At 41.0% G+C, this 24,082-nt stretch overlaps 1 protein-coding gene across 2 annotated transcripts in view; it reads right to left on the minus strand.

The window, feature by feature from the left end:
* The window catches only part of CHST11 (carbohydrate sulfotransferase 11), a 213,938-nt gene extending 190,519 nt beyond the window's left edge, over positions 1 to 23,419 (minus strand). The window contains exon 1 of one of the 2 annotated variants that reach the window (XM_056574514.1): positions 22,935 to 23,419. In XM_056574514.1, coding sequence (XP_056430489.1) covers positions 22,935 to 23,037 — 103 coding nt within the window. In that variant the 5' untranslated portion in view covers positions 23,038 to 23,419. Of the gene's footprint in view, positions 1 to 22,919 lie in introns of both variants that reach the window. The other variant, XM_056574513.1, reaches the window with a different exon arrangement.
* Positions 23,420 to 24,082: the final 663 nt, after the last annotated feature.

The raw sequence follows: 24,082 nt of genomic DNA on the forward strand, positions 1-24,082 counted from the left end.
TCTGTATGCCTCCAGCTTCATGTATAAATCTGACAAAACAAAATGTTACTATGCTCCTATACAAAGGTATTCTCTCCTAGAACACATAATACTTATATATGAAAATATCTCTATGTATAGGAGTTAACTGTGAGTGATGGTTAGATAAACAAAGGGAGATTTAAGAAAAACCGTGTAAAGGAAAGGTGATGCAGTTACCCATAGCAACCAATCAGATTACTTCTTTTATTTTTCAGAGGCCTTTTTTAAAAATGAAATAAATAATTTGATTGGTTGCTATGGGCAACTGCACCACTTTCTACACAGGTTTTTTTTATTTATTTTTTTAAATCTCCCCCTATAGTCCATAAAGGAGTACTCCGCCCCTAGACATCTTATCCCCTATCCAAAGGATAGGAGCTTCCACGCCGCACCCCATTAGAATCAGTCCCCGGAGTGAACATGCTCTAGACTGATTACTGGCGATCACAGGGACGGAGCATAGTGATGTCACGGCTCCGCCCCCATGTGACGTCATGCTCCGCCCCCTCAATGCAAGCCTATGGGAGGGGGCGTGACAGCTGTTATAATTATAATGGAAAATAAGTATTTGGTCGATAACAAAAGTTCATCTCAATATTTAGTTATATACCCTTTGTTGACAATGACAGAGGTCAAACGTTTTCTGTAAGTCTTCACAAGGTTTTTACACACTGTTACTGGTATTTTGGCCCATTCCTCCATGCAGATCTCCTCTAGAGCAGTGATGTTTTGGGGCAATTGCTGGGCAACGCAGACTTTCAACTCCCTCCAAAGGTTTTCTATGGGGTTGAGATCTGAAGACTGGCTAGGCCACTCCAGGACCTTGAAATCTGTATGGTGGCATATGGATATTGTGCCGCGTGCAAGAGGCCATCGATTAATTCAGAAGCTCCGTAGGGTCTAGTTGTATCTCTGCTGTGCTAAAACGGCCATCAGCCATTCAGAATGTTATGAATGTTTCGTTTCTACAATCCAAACCTGCTGATGCCTGAATAAAACAGTGTTGATAGCAGTAACATGTACTGCTTTTTTTATACAAATTACCAGATGGTAGAATATACCCGAGAAAAACACGACAATCAAGGTATTGATGCATCTGTGACTTGAAAAAGAGAATACATAAATATATGTCAGTGTCAGGCAGACACTATGTAAAGTAAAATAATAGAAGTAATACAACTAACAATACTAACAATATTAATAATAATAATAATCATGACACAATTTATGCTGAATATTATTTGATGGTGAATTGAGTATTATTAGGCTGGGTTCACATACAGTGGGGCAAAAAAGTATTTAGTCAGCCACCAATTGTGCAAGTTCTCCCACTTAAAAAGATGAGAGAGGCCTGTAATTTTCATCATAGGTATACCTCAACTATGAGAGATAATGAGAAAAAAAATCCATCAAATCACATTGTCTGATTTTTAAAGAATTTATTTGCAAATTATAATGGAAAATAAGTATTTGGTCAATAACAAAAGTTCATCTCCATACTTAGTTATATACCCTTTGTTGACAATGACAGAGGTCAAACATTTTCTGTAAGTCTTCACAAGGTTTTTACACACTGTTGCTGGTATTTTGGCCCATTCCTCCATGCAGATCTCCTCTAGAGCAGTGATGTTTTGGGGCAATTGCTGGGCAACGCAGACTTTCAACTCCCTCCAAAGGTTTTCTATGGGGTTGAGATCTGGAGACTGGCTAGGCAACTCTAGGACCTTGAAATGCTTCTTAGGAAGCCACTCCTTCTTTGCCCAGGTGGTGTGTTTGGGATCATTGTCATGCTGAAAGATCCAGCCATGTTTCATCCTCAATGCCCTTGCTGATGGAAAAAAGTTTTCACTCAAAATCTCATGATACATGGCCCCATTCATTCTTTCCTTTACACCCATCAATCATCATGGTACCTTTGCTGAAAAACAGCCCCAAAACATGATGTTTCCATCCCCATGCTTCACAGTAGGTATGGTGTTCTTTGGATGCAACTCAGCATGTTTTTTCCTCCAAACACGACAAGTTGAGTTTTTACAAAAAAGTTCTACTTTGGTTTCAACTGACCATATGTCATTCTCCCAAGCCTCTTCTGGATCATCCAAATGCTCTCTAGCAAACTTCAGACGGGCCCGGATATGTACTGTCTTAAGCAGGGGGACATGCCTGGCACTGCATGATTTGAGTCCCTGGTGGCGTAGTGTGTTACTGATGGTAGCCTTTGTTACTTTGGTCCCAGCTCACGGCAGGTCATTCACTAGGTCCCCCTGTGTGGTTCTGGGATTTTTGCTCACCATTCTTGTGATCATTTTGACACCGCGGGGTGAGATCTTGCGTGGAGCCCCAGATCGAGGGAGACTATCAGTGGTCTTGTATGTCTTCCATTTTCTAATAATTGCTCCCACAGTTGATTTCTTCACACCAATCTGCTTGCCTATTGCAGATTAAGTCTCCCCAGCCTGGTGAAGTCTACAATTTTGCTTCTGGTGTCCTTCGGCAGCTCTTTGGTCTTGGCCATAGTGCAATTTGGAGTGTGACTGTTTGAGGTTGTGGACAGGTGTCTTTTATACTGATAACAAGTTCAAACAGGTGCCATTAATGCAGGTAATGAGTGGAGGACAGAGGAGACTCTTAAAGAAGAAGTTACAGGTCTGAGAGCCAGAAATCTTGCTTGTTTGTAGGTTACCAAATACTTATTTTCCACCATAATTAGCAAAAATATTCTTTAAAAATCAGACAATGTGATTTTATGGATTTTTTTTCTCATTATGCCTCTCATAGTTGAGGTATACATATGATGAAAATTACAGGCCTCTCTCATCTTTTTAAGTGGGAGAACTTGCACAATTTGTGGCTGACTAAATACTTTTTGCTCCATTGTATATCAGGCACTCGGCATAGTTTCCCTCCGGTGAGCACCAGAAGGAAACTGATGCTAGAACTGTTCCCATTCACTTGAATGGGACAGTTCCAAATCATCCAGTGTGTCAATTTTGACGCCAGATAGTTGGACACGCCTCATGGATGCCGGCTAGCATACAACTGATGACAACTGATTTTTTTTTTTTTTGCAAGAGTTTTTTTGCGTTTTTGTTTTTTGTTGTGCAAAATCTGACAGAATTCTTCATAGCCATGTCTACGGTTAAGTTTACCATAGAGCACTTTCTACTGTAGAATCAAATTTATTAACTGTCTTTTTTTTTAAATGCAAAAAAATGCGCAAAAGAACTTTTCTTGCGCAAATATACACCTACTCAGAGGACACGTACCAAAGTGTCAGAAGGGGACAGATCGAGCTACACAGTCCAGGCCTGACACTTTGCATAATGGGAACAGAGCCTATCTAGCAGTGTGTTCCCAAACAGGGAGACTCCAGGGAGACTGTTTATGAACACGCTGCATTATGTGCGTTCTTCCCAGGGGAGAGCGCAAAAAATGTACTAACCCATATTTCTTGTTTTTCTTTTCTTCTCATTTCAGATACCTGTATGCAGAGGACTGCGTCAGATTTGGTGGACTGCGACGATGGCCAGCATTTTTTTTATTTCAATAAACAAGGGCTGTGGGGGAGTGTTTTTTTTAAATAATTTTTTTTTTAGATGTGTTGTGTTTTTTATAATTGAATTTTCAGGTTTAGTAGTGGAAGCCGTCTTATATACGGAATCCATTACTAAGCCAGGACTTAGCGTTAGCGCCAAAATCAGCTAACGCTAACCTCCAATTATTACCCCGGTACCCACCGCCACAGGGGTGTCGGGAAGAGCCGGTACCAACAGGCCCAGAGTGTCAAAAATGGCGCTCCTGGGCCTAGGCGGTAGCAGGCTGGCTTTATTTAGGCTGGGGAGGGCCAGTAGCAATGGTCCTCATCCACCCTGGTAAAGTCAGGCTGTTGCTGCTTGGTTGGTATCTGGCTGATACTGAAAATAGGGGGAACCCTATACATTTTTTTTATTTTAAATAAATAAATAAAAACGTGTGTGGTTCCCCCATTTTTTTATTATCAGCCAGATACCAACCAAGCAGCAACAGCCTGATGTTACCAGGGTGGGCGAGGGCCATTGTTGCTGGCCCTCCCCAGCCTAAATAAAGCCAGATTATTACTGCCTAGGCCCAGTAGCGCCATTTTTGATGCTCCGGGCTCTTCCCCGCATCCCTGTGGCGGTGAGTATCGGGGTAATAATTGGGGGTTAGTGCTAACTGATTTTGGGGCTAACGCTAAGCCCCTGCTAAGTAATGGATTCTGTCTAGAAGATGGCTTCCACTTCTGAGACTGAAAATTCAATTATAAAAAACACAACACATTGAAAAAAAACTTTATTTAAAAAAACACTCCCCCACAGCCCTCGCTAACCCTTTTATCGACATTTAAAAAAAATACAGTTTATCATGGCAATCCACCAAATCTAACATAGTCCTCCGCATTCACGCATCTAAAATGGGAAGAAAAAAAACAAAAACAATAAAACTAATCAATCAAAAAGCTGATGTGAAATTTTTTATGTAAACTGGACTCTCACCCCTTTGAAAATATCATGTAAAGCAGACAATATTCGTGGACACGCCCACTTTTACAAAACTGATCTGAACAGTGTAAATCGCGGCACAAAGCTCTTTGAAAATGTGGTAGATACTTTTCGCGCTAAAATTGTTTGTTTTTTTCCCGCAAAATTCTTTGAGAATGTCCCCCTCTGTAGTAATGCTTTTACTATTGTGTAGAGTTTTGTTTGGCGCACACTGCTGCTCCAGCACTTGTACCCTGGGAAAATGCCACAGCTCTGTGAGGTGTGAGGTAGAGAAGGCGTGCACGTAGAGCAAGGGGGGGGGGGGGGGTTCTATATTTGCACAAAATTTATCAAAGGAGAGCACAACCAACTTTTGCAAATCTTGAGCAACAGTGTAAATTAGACAAGCAGTGTAAAGGGGTAGCTCTGTGTCTACAATAGACACCTAATGATAAATCTCCCCCAATGAGACTATTGTTATAACGTGATTCACAAAAGCTGTGACATGCCACAAAGCTGCAATCTCCGAAGTCCCACAAAACTACCACTCCCAGCATACTGTGCAGGCTACCAGTAGCCACCACCACAGAGTGTCAATATTTAACCCTTTAAGGACACAGTCCATTTTACCCTCAGGAAACAGCAAAGCGCTGCGGAATCTGTAGGCACTATATAAATAAATAAAAAAATAAATACATTTCCATTTTTGTGTTTTCGTTTTTTCTTCCTTGCTTTCTAAGGGGCATATCGCTTTAATTATTCCATCCACAGTGCCATGAGGGCTTGTTTTATGCACAACCAACTGTCCTTTGCAATGATGTACAATGCAACAAGAAAATTACATGTTATCTAAATGTTTTGGGTCAATATGAGTAAAACGATACCCATGTTTACATAGCTTTTCTATTATTGTACTGCTTTTTAAAAAAGGTTATGGTTTTTAAACGATATACTGTATGTATGTACTGTATGATGGCTAATCTTTTGCTCTGTGATCTTTACTTTTTATCAGTACCACTTCTGCATGTATGTAAATTTTTGATTGCTTTTCATTACATTTTTTCTGGGATGTGACGTGACCAAAAATCTGCAATTTTGGTTCAGCAGATCAGAGAAGGGACCTTCATTGGGGCAGGTTAGAGGACCTCGGGCAGGCCTGTAAACTAATTGGTTAGGGCTAGGTTCACATTGCCCTTTGCAGCCGACCCTTTAGGGTCTGTTCGGCTCTTTTTTTTTTTTTCTTTTTTGCTTGTGCCGAACGGACCCGGAAATGGGTTAAATGCAAATGGCTACTGCCGGGTCCTAATGGACCCCATTCACTTGCATAGACTCCACCGGTGATTGGGTAATTTTACAATGCTTGCACTATTTTTTTCTCCGCTAAACTTGACAGAACTGCCGATGGAACTCCACATACCAGAGCCCGAAGGCAGTGTGAACGAAGCCTAACAAGATCTCTGTTTTCCACCCCTAACTGTTAGTCCACAGCTGCTGATAGCCAGACCGTCACATAGGACGTAAATGCACATCCTAGTGTTATCAGTACCAGGGTATATACAAAGATCCCCCACGGGGTACCCGGGGTATTTAATTCATAAATTCCAATTCCCTTCAGGGTTAACAACCCCTCCGGGACTAAGACCCCCAACTAGGGTCACCCTTTTAAAACTTCACTTTTATTTATTATTTGTTAAGAACAAAATGAGGTGCGAAAAATAATACAAACGAAAGTGTTTAAAAACACAATATATAGGAATTGGATTGGTCCATTACTGGTTCCACTAATTCTGATTCACTAGGGGTTATATGTTAGGGACTTTTTGTCATTGATCTGGATCCTAAGATTCCAATCTACATAGTCCACCTGACATGCACCTCCTCTATCTAATTTGCCAATTCCTATTATTGCTGTTTAAAAAGTGTTCCCTAGCATCTCCCCGACGTTTCGCTGGAAAGACCCAGCTTTATCAAGGTATAGGACACTAGTCATTAGTGTCCTATACCTAGGTCATTAGTGTCCTATACCTTGATAAAGCTGGGTCTTTCCAGCGAAACGTCGGGGGGATGCTAGGGAACACTTTTTAAACAGCAATAATAGGAATTGGCAAATTAGATAGAGGAGGTGCATGTCAGGTGGACTATGTAGATTGGAATCTTAGGATCCAGATCAATGACAAAAAGTCCCTAACATATAACCCCTAGTGAATCAGAATTAGTGGAACCAGTAATGGACCAATCCAATTCCTATATATTGTGTTTTTAAACACTTTCGTTTGTATTATTTTTCGCACCTCATTTTGTTCTTAACAAATAATAAATAAAAGTGAAGTTTTAAAAGGGTGACCCTAGTTGGGGGTCTTAGTCCCGGAGGGGTTGTTAACCCTGAAGGGAATTGGAATTTATGAATCAGTACCAGGGCACCAGGATGTACATTTACGTCCATTGTCCTGAAGGGGTTAACGAAGGCTCTTATACAAGACTCCATTATAACTGCCAGGGAAAATGTAGAATTGGGAAGATTGTTCTAAGCAATTCTCAAAGGCCTAGTGCAAAATAATGATAAAGCAAATCTCTCCTCATTGTGACTATTATAAGATGATTTCCTGTAGACTCTACATAGTTCACAGAAGGCATAATTATTATAAATTCTTCCATCCTGCTAGATCTCAGTCTACATGGACTCTCATGTGGCTATGCGGGAACCGCGGCTATCAATCTGTGCAGCACCGAATTCACACCTGACCAGTTTCATTACTGTGCCTTTCAGATTTATTAAATTTGCCATAGCAGATTGCCTGTAATGGGAAGAATTGGGCCATAGTTATTAAATGTGACAACAGCACAGTAAATTTCATTATGCAAACATAATTATGTTTAGTGACAACAAAGCTAATTATTAATTCACTTGGCCTCCTAGCAGTCTGTGCAGTTTGGATGTGCCTGATAGTTACTACAGGCAGAGATGCACAGTGCAGATGTCTACCCATCATCACACAGCAAGCAGAACCCATTACGGGCACAACAAAATTTATATTTAGGAACAGAGGATAGGAATGTTGAAACAATACGGTCATTTACTGCCTTGAACACCTACAGGATCCCCATTTTGTACCCAAACTAAGGATGGAGCTAATCTCTAATAACACAAATATCGTTTCTGCTATTACTGACAAATAATTTCATTTTTCATTTAAAGGAGTATTCCAGCTTTATAAATCTTATCCCCTATTCAAAGGACATGGGATAAGATGTATGATCATAGGGGTCCCGCCGCTGGGCTGGTCCCGCATTCTGTGCTGGGCGCTGTGGAGACGTGATGCCACAGTCACGCCCCCTCATAATGTCACACCACGCCCCCTCCATTCATGACGACCTCCATTCAGGTCTATGGGAGGGGGCATGGCGTGATGTCATGGGAGGGCATAGTGTGATGTCACGAGGGGGCGTGGCCGTGACGTCAGCTCTCGGAGGCAGCTCCCAGCACAGAATGCCGGGGGCTGCACCGAGATCGCGGGGGTCCCAACGGCGGGACCCCTGCAATCATACATCTTATCCCCTGTCCTTTGGATAGGGGATAAGATGTATGAAGCCGGAATACCCCTTTAAGTTTACAAATGAGGGAGATATTGAATTGACATTTGTTGCATCATACCTACAGCAAACTAAGACTATGTTCACATCTCGGTTGTAAATTCAGTTTTTTTGTTGTCACAGAGCTAGAAAAACAAAATGTAAAGTGTACCTGACATTTAAGATAACATTTTATTATCATACATGAGGAAAGGCACTATTTTTGGCCATTAGGTAACTTGTAAATAGCATATACAAATTACAAGATTTATTTTCTGCATCCCAATTCTCTTCATCATCTCTAATTTTCGGATGTCCCTGAGCTAGTGGGTAGAGCCTTACGTCTATGGTGACATATACTGCACACACAGAAGATGATTTTGGCACATTCACACAACGGAATTCCAGAGCGAAAATGGGTTTCTGCTGCACCTTGCACACTGCCTATTTTCCGTAGCAAAAAATTCCATTGTAGAAATGTAAATTCCAGTCTCCGCCGAGAGAATGAACTCTTTTTTTCTTTTGGTGGAATCCTCTCATATATGTGTTGCTTACAATGGTGCCGACGCATGCCCGAGCGGTTAAAATCAGTCGTCATCTGCTGTGCAAGGAATGTCTGCCCGGAGAATTTCTGTTGCCTGAATGTGCCCTTAAAGTCTTTATACACACCCCAAGAAGCAGCATAGAGTGCATTATAGAGAATTAGTGAGCAGTGTAAACTGTGCTTATCCCGGCTTGAGGAAGCGTGCGTGTCTGTCCCGCACATACCCCCCGGATTCACTGTCTCTGCCTCAAGATATCTGTCAAGCACCAACTGCCGCATTAAAGTCTCCACTATTGTATGGTGAGTGCCGTCTTCATTACAACTCTTATACTAGATTGAATGCACTTTTCAGACAGAGCCCCGCAGAAATACATAGCAGGTGCTGATTCCATCAGTGGTTACCAGTAGCAAAGAACACATGTACACCTAGTGGCGTCAGTGCCGAAGCTGTTTTCTCTTCTTACTTATCGTAAACTGTGAGGTCATGGGGTAAGATTTGCAGTCTCTTTGTGTGTTGCTCTTTCTCTCATTCTGCCTCTGCTCCCTGACCTCACCCCCTCCCATCTCACTCCTTCTCTCTCCATAGACTCTTATTGGCAACAGGCAAACTCATCCCTTGTGGATAGAACTGAGCTATGCAATGTAGTTCTCCTTCAGAAGGAAATTCTTGGCTCTGTAGTGCTAACAAATGGAGGTAGCAAAACCTTTTTGAGCCTTAAAACATGAGTAGATGTGGTGCCTTCAAACATTGCATACCATTTAGGCTATGTTCACATCAGCGCAGTTCAAATCCATTATGAGATCACCGTTATTGACACATATCAGAGGTCATTTATAATGGATATGAAACTGATTTAAACAGAAGTAAACTGGTAAAATATTTTGTAAAACTTGCATTTAAACAATGGGTCATTTACATCTGTTATTAGCTGTTAAAACATCAATTTATCTCTGTTAGAGTATGGTCACGCGGAACGGATCTCCATCGTATTTTATGCAGCGGATCTGCCTATGACGGACCCTACAGTGTGCCTCCAGCTGTGCCTGCCTGCTCGTAGTGGAATTCCGCTGCTAGGAGTAGACACACAGCGATCTGAGGGTCGCCGCATGCATGCGCAGTATACTCCCCCTGCTCCCTGATCTAGGCCAAGAGCAGCTGCAATGTGTGCGAGTACACTGCGCATGCGAGCAGTGGATTATCGCTATGAGCAGGCACACCTGGAGGCACACTATAGGGTCCTTCATCGGCGCATACGCAGCATAAAACACGCTGCGGACTCGCTCCATGTCACCCTACCCTAAATGTCTGTTATTTTTTAACCATTTTTTTCTGATCATGCTTAGGAGCAATAACGGATATAAAAGTAACAGAGGTTAAAGGACAAGTATCATGATTAAAAACGTATCCCCTCCCGAAGTGGGAGCTGCCACGCTCCCTCCATACAGCTCTATGGGAGAACCATCGGCAATCTTCGGCTCTCCCATTGAGCTTTATGAAAGGGGCATGGCGGCTCCCACTTCAGGCGTTGACCCCCCCACGATCTAAAAATTATTCCCTATCCTTCGGATAGGAGATAAGGTTTAAATCATGATACTTATCCTTTAATGGGGGTTACTTCCGTCACCATATACTTTATAGGGGTATTTCAGGATTTTTTATTTTATTTGACTATGCTACAGGGGCTATAAAGTTAGTGTAGTTCATAATATAATGTCTGTACCTGTGTGTGACAGTTTTCTCACAATTCTTATGTGATTTTCACCCCAATATTTATTTTTAACAGCATACAAAATGGCTGTTGTCTCAGATTTTTCCCAGGTTGCAATGTGGCGAGACCTGACTCACTAGTCAGCTGATGACAGGGAGCCTGTCTGCTTCAATGGGTGGAGGGATCACTTGGTGGGAGAGAGATCAATCTGCAACTAATGCAACAGCTGTAGGCTGCATCTTTTGAATGGATGCAGCTCATTTATGTTTCAATGGGTAGGGTGGCTGATATGTGGGAGGGAGGAAAATGGAATTATGGGATTTATGGGCAAAAGAAGAAAACTCAAACAGGAAAAACCAGTTCACAAAAGCTAGCCACAGTATAATGGTAATTTCACAATATAGCCATTGTCAGGATTCGGCAGGCTGGATCCTCTGTGTCAGAGAGGGATTGGCGTTGACCGTGTCGGTGGACCGGTTCAAAGTTGCTACAGGTTTTCACCAGAGCCCGCCGCAAAGCGGGATGGACTTGCAGCGGCGGTAGCAACCAGGTCGTATCCACCGGCAACGGCTCAACCTCTCTGACTGCTGAGATAAGCGCGGTACAAGGGAGTAGACAAGAGCAGGGTCGGACGTAGCAGAAGGTCAGGGCAGGCAGCAAGGATCGTAGTCAGGGGCAACGGCAAGAGGTCTGGAACACAGGCTAGGAACACACAAAGAAAACGCTTTCACTGGTACAATGGCAACAAGATCCGGCAAGGAAGTGCAGGGGAAGTGAGGTGATATAGGGAAGTGCACAGGTGAAGACACTAATTAAAACCAATGTGCCAATCAGTGGTGCACCGGCCCTTTAAATCGCAAAGACCTGGCTCACGCACGCCCTGGGGAGCGGGGCCGCGCACGCCGGGGCAGCACAGACGGGGAGCGAGTCTGGTAAGCGGGTCGGGATGCGCTGCGAACAGGAGAACGCTATGAGCGCTCCGGGGAGGAGCGGGGACCCGGAGCGCTCGGCGTAACAGCCATTTAGCCTCAAGACAAGTGCAGATCCTTCCTAAGCATGTCAATTACTGTCTGACAGGTACGTACTAAAATCACCTTATGGTGGATAACCCCTTTAATGTTTATTTACTAAAGTACATTTGAATATCCGTTATTTATGACAGAAAAAACATTTCTGCATGCCTGTTTTTTCATATATAAATAACAGAAATGAAGCATAACTAATGATAACTGAAAATTTAAAAAGCCCATAGAAATTAATGAGATCCGTTACCTTCATTTTCATTTCTGCTTCTCAATTTCTCTAACAGAATTGAGTAACGGAAATGAAAAATGCTGATGTGAACCCACACTTAGATTCTACAACTTGCATGTATTACAATACAAAGCATGCTGCTTAAAGCCCTTCTGGGCTCGATCTCTCACGCAGCTTTTTACAGCTAATTCTGCAGCCCTTCCCTGACTTTATATCTCTGATTTGAGTCCATCTTTTCTGATATTATTAGACATCCACTTAGATTAGACTTCAGCAGAGAGAGGGTAGTAATTAAAGACTTGTCTGAAGGAACCAGCCTAGAATGGCACATAGCAGCTTGTAATGTATTGTAATACATGCACATTTCAGAAAATGTTTAATCAAAACTAACAAAAAATCTGTTTTACTTCTAAAAGAACATGCAATGCATTTAAAAATGATAACATTCACGAGTGTCCATGGCCTTTTACTAGAGTCAGCTATCTCTTATTTTGTCTGAACAATCATTTGGTTTAACCATTTACAGTTGCTCTTTTAACTAAAGAAACATAGTTTTTTTTCAGCATTTTTGTTAAGGAAAAATTAATTAGAAAAATAATTAGAAGAAAGCACACTCGCTGATGGGGAAAACATTTCCCATGAAGAAAGTATTTTACTAGTAGAAGTGATTATCCTTGACCAGAGCCATTAAATAGGACATGTTACAATTAAATTAAATGACCTAAGACTATTTTATAGGTCACTAAACGACTGCAGCATGGATGGCTTTTACAGAACAGAAGGCTGGAAAAAGACCGGAGAGCACATTCCTGCACTCTAAATTACTCCAAAATAATAATACATTGTAAATAATAAATATTAAAAATAGTAATATTTTTTTAAATATAAACCTGTGATCCAGGAATAAACCTGATTATATTTTTTATAATACTCTGGGCATTCTGAAATAATAATTTCTGCCTATTGATAGGCTGCATATTTATCCCCTCGCCACTCATTCAGCAAAACCTTTCTCATTTTGTCTGGGTTTAGGAGTCCAGCGAGCGGTCTCACTCAATAATCGACAGCTTTCCATGTATGAATGTGTGCAAAGAGATAGCTGTCAGTAACTGCTTTCGACCCTCAACCACCCATTGGACTCCTGATTGGAGTTTCCCCACAACACCTTATATCAATCTTCTAAGCACCCCCTGCTTTATAACATGTTTAGACTGCTTGTTCCCATTAAATGTAATCTGACATTACTTTCATGCTGCCTGAACATTGAGTTATCAGGGCAATCCCCAGGGGCTTCTGCCCGACACACCAACTTAGATTGATAGATTTAGTGCTTTTGCTTATGTTTTGCTTACTTCTCTCATGGACATATGTGTAAAAATGACAGAAACTACTGACCATGTTTTTTTTTTTATTAATACATAGCCCAGTTTCAGGCCCAGAGCATAGTACAGACCCCGGTATCAACAGACCCTAGAATCAGACCTCAGCATAATACATACCCCAGTATCAGGCCCCAGGTATAATCTAAACACCACTATCAGACCCCCAGCATAATGCAGACTGTAAAATAAGAGCACAGTATAACAAGGACCCCAGAATCAGACCCCAGTATAATATAGACCCCAAAATCAGACCCCATTTTCAGGTCTTATGTATGATACAGACCTCTGAATGAGACCCCCACTGTAATAAAACCCTAATACCAGACCCCCAGCATTATACAGACCCTTAAATCAGAGCCCAGTATAATAAAGCCCCCCAGAGTTAGACCCCATTATAATACAGACCCCAAAATCAGGTCTCAAGTATAAAACAGACCCCAGTATCAGGCCCCCAGTATAATGAAGACCCCACTATCAGGTCCCCAGCACACTGATATACATAAACACACTCACATACATACTTACATAGACAGCGCACCTAACTTCTCCTCAACCCCCCACCCCTGGCAGCAGTTTGGTGACCAGCACAACTGAAGTGGACGCACTTAGCTAAGGCCGGCTATTGGCTTAGGCTTGGTAGGTCTACATCCCACATTCCCTATTACATTGCTTCTGAGAATCCCTGTCTGTATTAGACCATGAGTATTATTCTATAAAATGTGGTCAGTTTTCATCATAGTGACCTCTTTGGCTGATATCTTTAGTAAATCAGTTATGTAATATCCAGCACCCTCCTCCTCTCATGAATTATCATACATTCATCTTTGATTTACACAGGATAATCTGCTCCTTTTATTTCACCCCCTACCATTTCTATATGCTCATCATCTCGGTAACAGTTCGGCCTTCTTTATATGCAGAATATACAATACGGCTACCTATTGAGAGACAAGCTCAGCGGTAATGAATCAGCCCGCTCCCTGAAAAGGGGTTGAATACCATTAACCCTTGTCAAAGAGGCAGCTGTACAGTCATCTATCCTATCTGCCTACTGCCATACATCCAATGAGGAAAGCCATGCTTGGTAAACTTAACCATTTAGTATTTTGATGTGGGACAGGAAAATTGTGAGATTTGTTGAAGATCTCCACACTTTATCTATCTTAAATAATATTTCCACTTAAGCTGTAATATTGGCCATATGTTAGTAAATCAGAAGTTAGCGGAATATCCAGAGGTCATTTTGTTTTATTCACTTCCGTAGATACCAACATTTTTGCAGCTATATTGTTCGTCTCGTTTGAAATAGCTGCTGAAAAGCAGATTTTCTTCTATAAAAAAATATATAAACTGTAATACACAACAGAGCAATCCTCCAAGAGACAGAGTACGGAGCAGGATCGTCCATATGATACAAGCACAATAGATTGGCCTTTAGGGTCCAACAACTTCAGAAACATATCAAATGATATATATTTGTGGTGGACTATTTTTCTTGTGAACTTTGGATATCAGAAGTGAAGAGAATAGAGAACATTTATGAACCCCAATTTAAAGGGGTAGTGGGTCCAATTCTATATCAGTTTTTGATGTCCTTTCGGCTTGATGTCATTCTGTAATGAGACATAAGTTGTGTGCAGCAGTGGACCTTCTCGCGAGACACACTTAAATATGGTACTCATGCTATGCCAACTACCTATGCTTCTTCCGAAGTGTGTCTAGAGTGAACCTAGAGATAGTATTTTGATCTGTATTTTTTAGCCAAAACTAGGAGTGAAACCAATACAGAAAAAAAATGTAATAAAAATAACTGCTCTTTTTACATTTATTTTTTTTGCGTTTTCAGCTCTCTTACTATTTGTGTATTTTAGATGTACAGAAACAGCTTAGACCAATTTCACACTTCATTCACACTGTACGCCCCGGGAAAGTTTCTGGTGTACATGGTAAGCATACCCATAGACTTCCGTTACCCACTTGAGGCCAGAAGGATGTCATTTTACCTCTACAGTGATCCCTCAACTTACAATGGCCTCAACATACAATAGTTTCAACATACAATGGTCTTTTCTGGACCATCGTAAGTTGAAACCAGACTCAACATACAATGTACAGACAGTCCAGATCTGTGATACCTGTCAATGGCCGGAAGAACCGACCAATCAAAATGGGCATTCACTGGTAAAACCCCTGTATTACTGAAGCGTATGCACTGACTGGTGTCTGATAGTGCCCCCTACAGTACAGGAAGGTATTACATGTTCTGTACTCTTTACCTGTATTACTGAAGTGCATGCACTGACTTGTGTCTGGTAGTGCCCCGTACAGTAGAGGGAGGTATGTTATGTACTCTGTACCTGTACCAGGGTTAGCTGCTCCTTTGGACACCAGGTGAGGGCGACTCCATTACTTTATTAGGACATTGTGTGTACTGTACAGGACCCCGAAGAAGCTCCTGTCCTCTACATAGACCAGTGTTTCCCAAGCAGGGTGCCCCCAGCTGTTGCAAAACTACAACTCCCAGCATGCCCGGACAGCCAACGGCTGTCCGGGCATGCTGGGAGTTGTAGTTTTGCAACAGCTGGAGGCTCCCTGCTTGGGAAACACTGACATAGACTATGATTTACAACTCCCAGCAGATCTTTCTTACTTTTATATGTAAGGATTTGCTTTATCTATATTAGTTATCTACTTATTTTTCTTTAATTCTCACTTTTTCCTATTTTTGGATGAGATTTTGGTGCCTTTAGAACCAATTACCAGGATTCCATACAGTTCTGGTCTCAACATACAATGGTTTCAACATACAATGGTCGTCCTGGAACCAATTAATATTGTAACTTGAGGGACCACTGTATTAGTATATATGAGAGTTTGCTGTATGAAATAGTGCAGACTTCTCTGCTACAGAAAAGGGCAGGATACAGTACAAAAACCCCATGAACCACCTGGTATCGACTTTCCTTTTTACATCTTTATGTGGCATCTGTCATGGGTATAAGGAAGAGGGATAATTTGGGGAGCCCTCAATCTATACTTCAAATATACAGTGAGAAAATAGCCTTAGCAGTTTTTTTTTTTTTAACCATAATTCAAGTATATTTTCAACTTAAAAAAACTGCTTTTGCTCATTCCCTAAATAGTTTGGGTCAAATGTATCTCTACATCAAGCCACAATGTGTTCTGTTATGATAGTATCATGTACACTTTCTACACAAAAGTAAATAATATTACAATATATCCGAACGGTTGCAAACAATTTTACAGTCTTAAAAAAAGAGCAATGTCGCATACTCAGTAAATTTATGACTTTTGGCCAAATAACATTGTTGTTCAGCTGCTCCCCATGGAAATAGATGGAAGTCACTAGCTGCCAATGCTTCCCTTTCAAGTGTGCTCATGTGTCCCGGCAGTATGCCTGAACTCACCCCAAGGTTAGCATGTTCATTGCAGGCTGCTGAGACTAATCCTGATTGTAACAAATGGCTTTACCACTCACCGCTTCATTACCTGGCTCTGGGCATTTTCCTGTCCAATCTTCTATATACGCTGTCTTCGAGGAGCAGTAATGGAGTGCAGTGCACATTACTCAGCACCAACAAGAAGAGTATTCTCAGGTTACTCTACAAGACACTCACATCCAAGTGCAAAGCAACGCTCAGAGGTGCTAAGAACACAATGACTGTTTTATCTACATATATTGTTGGTAAAGTCATATACAGTGATCCCTCAACTTACAATGGCCTCAACATACAATAGTTTCAACATACAATGGTCTTTTCTGGACCATTGTAACTTGAAACCAGACTCAACATACAATGTACAGACAGTCCAGATCTGCGAAACGTGTCAATGGCTGGAAGAACTGACCAATTAGAATAGACATTTACACCTGTACTACTGAAGTGCATGCACTGACTGACTGGTAGCGCCTCCCTAAAATACAGCGAGGTACTACATGTTCTGTATTACTCTTTACCTGTGCCACAGTTAGCTGCTCCTTTGGACACAGGTGAGGGCGGCTACATTTTGCGTGTACTGTACAGGACCCTGAAGAAGCTCCTGTCCTCTATAAAGACCAGTCTTTCCCAACCAGGGTGCCTCCAGCTGTTGCAAAACTACAACTCCCAGCATGTCCAGGCATGCTGGGAGTTGTAGTTTTGCAACAGCTGGAGGCACGCTGGATGGGAATCACTGACATAGACATTGATTTACGGCTCCCAGCAGATCTTTCTCACTTTTATATGTAAGGATTTGCTTTATCTATATTAGTTATCTACTTATTTCTATTCAATTCTCACTTTTTCTTATCTTTGGATGATATTTTGGGGCTTCAGAACCAATTACCAGGTTTCCATAGAGTTCTGGTCTCAACATACAATGGTTTCAACATACAATGGTCGTCCTGGAACCAATTCATATTGTAACTTGAGGGACCACTGTATTGGAAATGACAAATTTGGATGTATACCAATCTACTTGCAAAGTATATTAATGAAATAACAATGTTTAACAACAAATGTAGTGAAACAATATAATTGGTGAATACTATTCATATTCACATCCTGTGATACCAGATACCAGACCCTGGATATTATACAGAAAGAAGTAATGCTACACAGAGGCAACTTATCTCTTCCTGCATAAACCTTTCTCTACGCTACCCACTGACTGACACAATCTCTCATTACAAAGAAGTTCTTCAGCATCTGCAGTGTGAGTAATCCAGTACTGTATCACAGCTGCTGCAAAACAAGATAATACATACCATTTCAGACATTTCATATCAAGAAATTTTAGGATATTCCCCCTTAACGGGGTGCTCCAGTGGAAAACTTTTTTTTTTTTTTTTTTTTAAATCAACTGGTGCCAGAAAGTTAAACAGATTTGTAAATTACTTCTATTAAAAAAATCTTAATCCTTCCAGTACTTATTAGCTGCTGAATACTACAGAGGAAATTATTTTCTTTTTGGAACACAGAACTGTCTGCTGACATCGCGAGCACAGTGCTCTCTGCTGACATCTCTGTCCATTTTAAGAACTGTCCAGAGTAGGAGAAAATCCCCATAGCAAACATATGCTGCTCTGGTCAGTTCCTAAAATGGACAGAGATGTCAGCAGAGAGCACTGTGATCCAAAAAGAAAATAATTTCCTCTGTAGTATTCAGCAGCTAATAAGTACTGGAAGGATTAAGATTTTTTTTAATAGAAGTAATTACAAATCTCTTTAACTTTCTGACACCTCTTGATTAAAAAAAAAAATAAAATTTCCACCGGAGTACCCCTGAATAAAAATATTTGGAGTCGCCTCAAAGATCAGTGTCCTATTTAAATGCACTCAACATGTGGCCTTGTGCGTAACTACTGAACTGCGTAGTGATGTCTTACATTCTTATCATTTATAACAGGACGGACATTTTCACATAGATCATTTAAACACATTTTGTAACAAACAAAAGTTTTGGATGCTAAATGGGAAAAATAAATGAAACAGTCATCAACACTTTTTTTGAGAGTCATTTGGGAATTTGGAAGACACAAACTTAAAACATAATGGCTGTTATTTATCAAAAGAAGTCTAATGCAGTTGTTTTTCTCCATGGCGGTTTTGATGTGCGTGCAAAAAAATTATCAAAAGTCCCAAGGACGATGATAAATTTCATGTATTATCAGCACTTTGTACATTTCCTTAGTGTACAGGCTTTCCTCATGTCCCTATTTTTGATAGTGTAGAGTTGCGCATTGATTTTGCTCTCTGCGCAAAAATGTGCAACTTTTTTCTAAAAGTCACAGTTAGTAAATATGTCACCACTGCGTGGTGAATCGTATTAATGGTGTATAGCAAAACAACATTGTGAAGAACGTCTATTTGAAAAGTCGAAAAAAGGTGCAAAAAACAAACAAAAAAAAAACATTGTGCCAAAACTGCTCCAAATGTAGACAACAAAACAGCTCTAAGTGCAATGGTAAGTGTCCCTCTATCTATTTATTTATCTATCTATCTATGTTGTATCTTATCTATTTAGCTGCTGTATCTTATCTATCTATGTATCTGTCTTGTCTACTGTATCTTATCTATTTATCTATCGATTTATCTGCCAAATCTTATCTATCTGTGGTATCTTATTTTTCTATCTATCTCCTATCTATCTATCTATCTATCTATCTATCTCATATCTATCTATCTATCTATCTCCTATCTATGTATCTATCTCATATCTATCTATCTCATATCTATCTATCTATCTATCTCATATCTATCTCATATCTATCTCATATGTATCTATCTATCTATCTCATATCTATCTATCTATCTATCTCATATCTATCTATCTATCTCATATCTATCTATCTCATATCTATCTATCTCATATCTATCGATCTAATCCAGTGTCTATCTTATATTTATCTATCTATCTGTCGTACCTTATGTATTTATCTATCTATTTATCTGCCATATTGTATCTATCTATCTGTCTGTCGTATCTTATCTATTTATTTATGTATCTATTTATGTGCCGTATCTTATCTGGCTGTCATATCTATCTATCTATTTATCTATCTATTTCTCTGCCATATCTTATCTATCTATCTATCTATCTATCTATCTGTTTGTCTATCTGTCCTATCTTTTCTATCTATCTATCCATCGCCTCCCTAAGACTAGAAACGCTTACTTATCCATTCATTTTAAACAACCTTTGGGCACATTGTGAACATCGACTATACCAAAACCATGTTGCCTTTCACTTTGCTCTTTATAAAAGCTTTTTTGGCAATATACTGTAAGAACTATTTAAGTAGCAGACTACAGAACTTAGGAGGACACAACGGATGCCCATTTAAAGGGGGTGCACTCGGCAGGAACATTAAGCCATCTTACTTGTGTCCAGACTTAACCAAACAATTACAATGAAATGAGCAGCACATAGGCTCCTGAATTAGCAGCCACAAGGCAATCTGATGCACTAAGGACACGATTCCCTTCCCATGGCGACACGCTTATCATGATCCTTACTTAACAAGAAGGGAAGCATCTAATGGGCTTCAAAGATCACACTACAACGCATTGACACAAGTTACACAGAGAACGATTAACCCTTAAAGTCAGACGTATTGAAGGTTTTGTTTTTACATATATCACAGAAAATATAGACATCCCATGCAGAACACATTAGCTTGTACCATAATATACCATTTATGTAACTAATATTGTGAAAATATTTGTCTCCATAGTTTGCGACAAACATACGCAGTCAACAACAGTTCGACAATATCCAGTTCTAGTATATATGACAATGACATGTACTGTGTAAGTCTCAGCCATGTGGCATACAGTGGGGCAAAAAAGTATTTAGTCAGCCACCAATTGCAAAATCACAAAAATGTATTTGCAAATTGTGGTGTATTTGGTATTTGGTCACCTACAAACAGGCAAGATTTCTGGCTCTCACAGACCTGTAACTTCTTCTTTAAGAGTCTCCTCTGTTCTCCACTCATTACCTGTATTAATAGCACCTGTTTGAACTTGTTATCAGTATAAAAGACACCTGTCCTCAACCTCAAAAAGTCACACTCCACTATGGCCAAGACCACAGAGCTGTCGAAGGACACCAGAAACAAAATTGTAGATCTGCACCAGGCTGGGAAGACTGAATCTGCAATAGGCAAGCAGCTTGGTGTGAAGAAATCAACTGAGAGAGCAATTATTAGAAAATGGAAGACATACGAGACCACTGATAATCTACCTCGATCTGGAGCTCCACGCAAGATCTCACCCTGTAGAGTCAAAATAATTAAAAGAATGGTGAGCAAAAATCCCAGAACCACACAGGTGGACCTAGTGAATGACCTGCAGAGAGCTGGGACCATAGTAACAAAGGCTACCATCAGTAACACACTACACCACCAGGGACTCAAATCATGCAGTGCCAGACGTGTCCACCTGCTTAACACAGTACATCTCCGGGCCCGTTTGAAGTTTGTTAGAGAGCATTTGGATGATCCAGAAGAGTATTGGGAGAATGTAATTTGGTCAGATGAAACCAAAGTAGAACTTTTTGGTAAAAACTTAACTCATCGTGTTTGGAGGAGAAAGAATGCATCCAAAGAACACCATACCTACTGTAAAGCATGGGGGTGGAAACATCATGCTTTGGGGCTGTTTTTTCTGCTAAGGGACCAGGACGACTGATCCGTGTAAAGGAAAGAATGAATGGGGCCATGTATCGTGAGATTTTGAGTGAAAACCTCCTTCCATCAGCAAGGACATTGAAGATGAAACGTGGCTGGGTCTTTCAGCATGACAATGATCCCAAACACACCGCCCGGGCAATAAAGAAGTGGCTTTGTAAGAAGCATTTCAAGGTCCTGGAGTGGCCTAGCCAGTCTCCAGGTCTCAACCCCATAGAAAACCTTTGGGGAGAGTTGAAAGTCTGTGTTGCCAGGTGACATCCCCAAAACATCGCTGCTCTAGAGGAGATCTGCATGGAGGAATGGGCCAAAATACCAGCAACAGTGTGTGAAAACCTTGTGAAGACTTATAGAAAACGTTTGACCTCTGTCATTGCCAACAAAGGGTATATAACAAAGTATTGAGAAGAACTTTTGTCATTGACCAAATACTTATTTTCCACCATAATTTGCAAATAAATTCTTTAAAAATCAGACAATGTGATTTTATGACTTTTTTCTCATTATGTCTCTCATAGTTGAGTTATACCTATGATGAAAATTACAGGCCTCTCTCATCTTTTTAAGTGGGAGAACTTGCACAATTGGTGGCCGACTAAATAATTTTTTGCCCCACTTGAGGCATAAATAAATATATCTCACACTGTAAAATAAATTTGTAGCACACAACGCTATGGCACTTTTTTTTTTATATATATTTTTTATCTTAATCTTTTATGTACTTGACAGCGTGGTAGAAAGTTTTATGCCTATGTGGCACAATGAGGGACATGACTTACAGGGGTTCCCTGAATTGTATTCCGTACATATGAAAAGGTTTAGAACTTTGATATCTCAATTTTTAAGAATTAAAAAATAAATAAATAAAATGTAAAAAATAAATAAATATAAACCTGAACACAGCTTTAAAATACATTAGGTTGTGTCCAGTCTAGGTAATGCCAGGACACCAGACTGATACATTGTAGCAAAGTGTCAGATACATTTGTGCTAATGTATTTATTGCACTGGATACGACTATATCTATTTTTAAGCTGAAAGCAAGACCTAGCTATGTATAGGTTTGCAAACAAAAGGTTTTCATTCACTGACAGCAAACAGCCATCTTGAAAATGGTTAGGAAATAAAAAGTTGTAGAACTTTTCATTTATGTAGTGCTGAGTTTCTTAATCAGTGTGGCTTTAGCTTGTGCAAAACTACAACTCCCAGCATGCCCGGACAGCCGAAGGCTGTCCGGGCATGCTGGGAGTTGTAGTTTTGCAGCATCTGAAGGCGCCCTGGTTGGGGAAACACAGATGCAGTGATTGTTTATTTACATAGTACCAACAAATAAAGCAATCAGCCAAAAAGTCAACAAGACAACACAAAGTGTCAAATGTCTCAACAAGATACTATGTATATGACACAAGTATAGAAAACCAAACCGTTATAACTGTGACAATGGATAAGCTGAGGGAAAGACATAACATTTACTTTTGGGATGTTATCTGGGATAAGATCAATTGATTGAAGATGAGGCGAATGTCTAATAATTAATAAATAAATAAAGAAATATAATAATAATGATATTGGGTCAAAGCAGAAAAGAACTATCAGAAGTCATTGAAGAAGCCATCAAAGTAACCCTAGACATCACATAAGTCCATGTCATGGTGCAGCAATGTACCCAAAGCTTGGTACTTGTGCCCCAGATGACAGCTCCGGTGCCCAGGAGCAGATGGGGGACAAGGGTGGTGCCACTCTTACCTGGGTGCAACATACTTTGGAAATAAAAGATGACCAGGACGAAGGATCCTAAGCAGGTGACCAGCACCATCCTGCAGATGCGGTTCATCCTCATCACCTCCATGAGCGCCTGCTTCATTGCGATGTCCTGCCCGAGCCTCTCTGCTGTGGGTAGCCCGAGCCTCTCTGCTGTAGGGTGTGGATGTCGCGCTGGTGGAAGGGAAGCTGGTGGGAGCGGATGGGTCTTTACATAGGAAAGGATGCGGGCACTGGCTGGTACCGGCTACCCCGCTCAGACATTGGCATCAGCAGCTGGTAGTAGCGGGAGATGCTCGTGCATCACTAGACGAGTGCCCGGGATGTGTCTATATAACGCTGCTCCCCGCGATCTGATCCTTGTCTACTGCTCTTGTCTGCATGAATATGATGGTAAGGAGGAGAGGGGTGAGAGCAGCTGCCAGGCTGTCCGTACACCGGCCGGGGCTGCTCTGACAGCGACAAATGGATGAGGCATGCCTGACACCACATCTGGCCCCTCCTTCTTTTGTTTGCTGCTAATAAAATGAGCTTTCAGCACTGCCACCTGGTGTCCACTAGATGTAACTACAGGTCCTCGTGCAGTGGATACAGGTTGGCATCATACATGATGCTCTTTGTAACATATCTCCCAACTATAACAGATGCTGCAGGGCAGTCCCTGATAACAGGCACTGCCCCGGTTCCTGCTGGCAGACATGCCACCTTTCCTGTACTGTGAGCATTACCAGGTCCCTCTATACTGCACTTACACCATGTTATTAGGCTGCTCCTCCCCCAGCACTTCTTGCTTTCCCCTGGTGCAGACTGTCAGCCCCTGTCCTAGTCCATTATAGCACATCTCCATGCTTTATGTGCCTCTGCCCTGATCAGCAACTGTCCCATGTTAGTGTCTGTATGGTCCACACATGGCTGTGTATTCCTTGTGTCATTTATAACAAAGGACATGCTTTATTAACCCATTGCTAACTTTAATACCCCTGCCCTCAGCTATGTGTCTCCTCTCATTCCCCACTTCTGTATCATGTGCATATGTGGTAGCCCATGGGGTGTTGGTAGAAATACCTGATAACTTTGTGACGCCAGGGCACTGTTATCCTATACATCAGTGGTCTCCAACCTGCGGACCTCCAGATGTTGCAAAACTA

This window comes from Hyla sarda, chromosome 4 (assembly GCF_029499605.1).
Source record: "Hyla sarda isolate aHylSar1 chromosome 4, aHylSar1.hap1, whole genome shotgun sequence".
NCBI lineage: Eukaryota > Metazoa > Chordata > Amphibia > Anura > Hylidae > Hyla > Hyla sarda.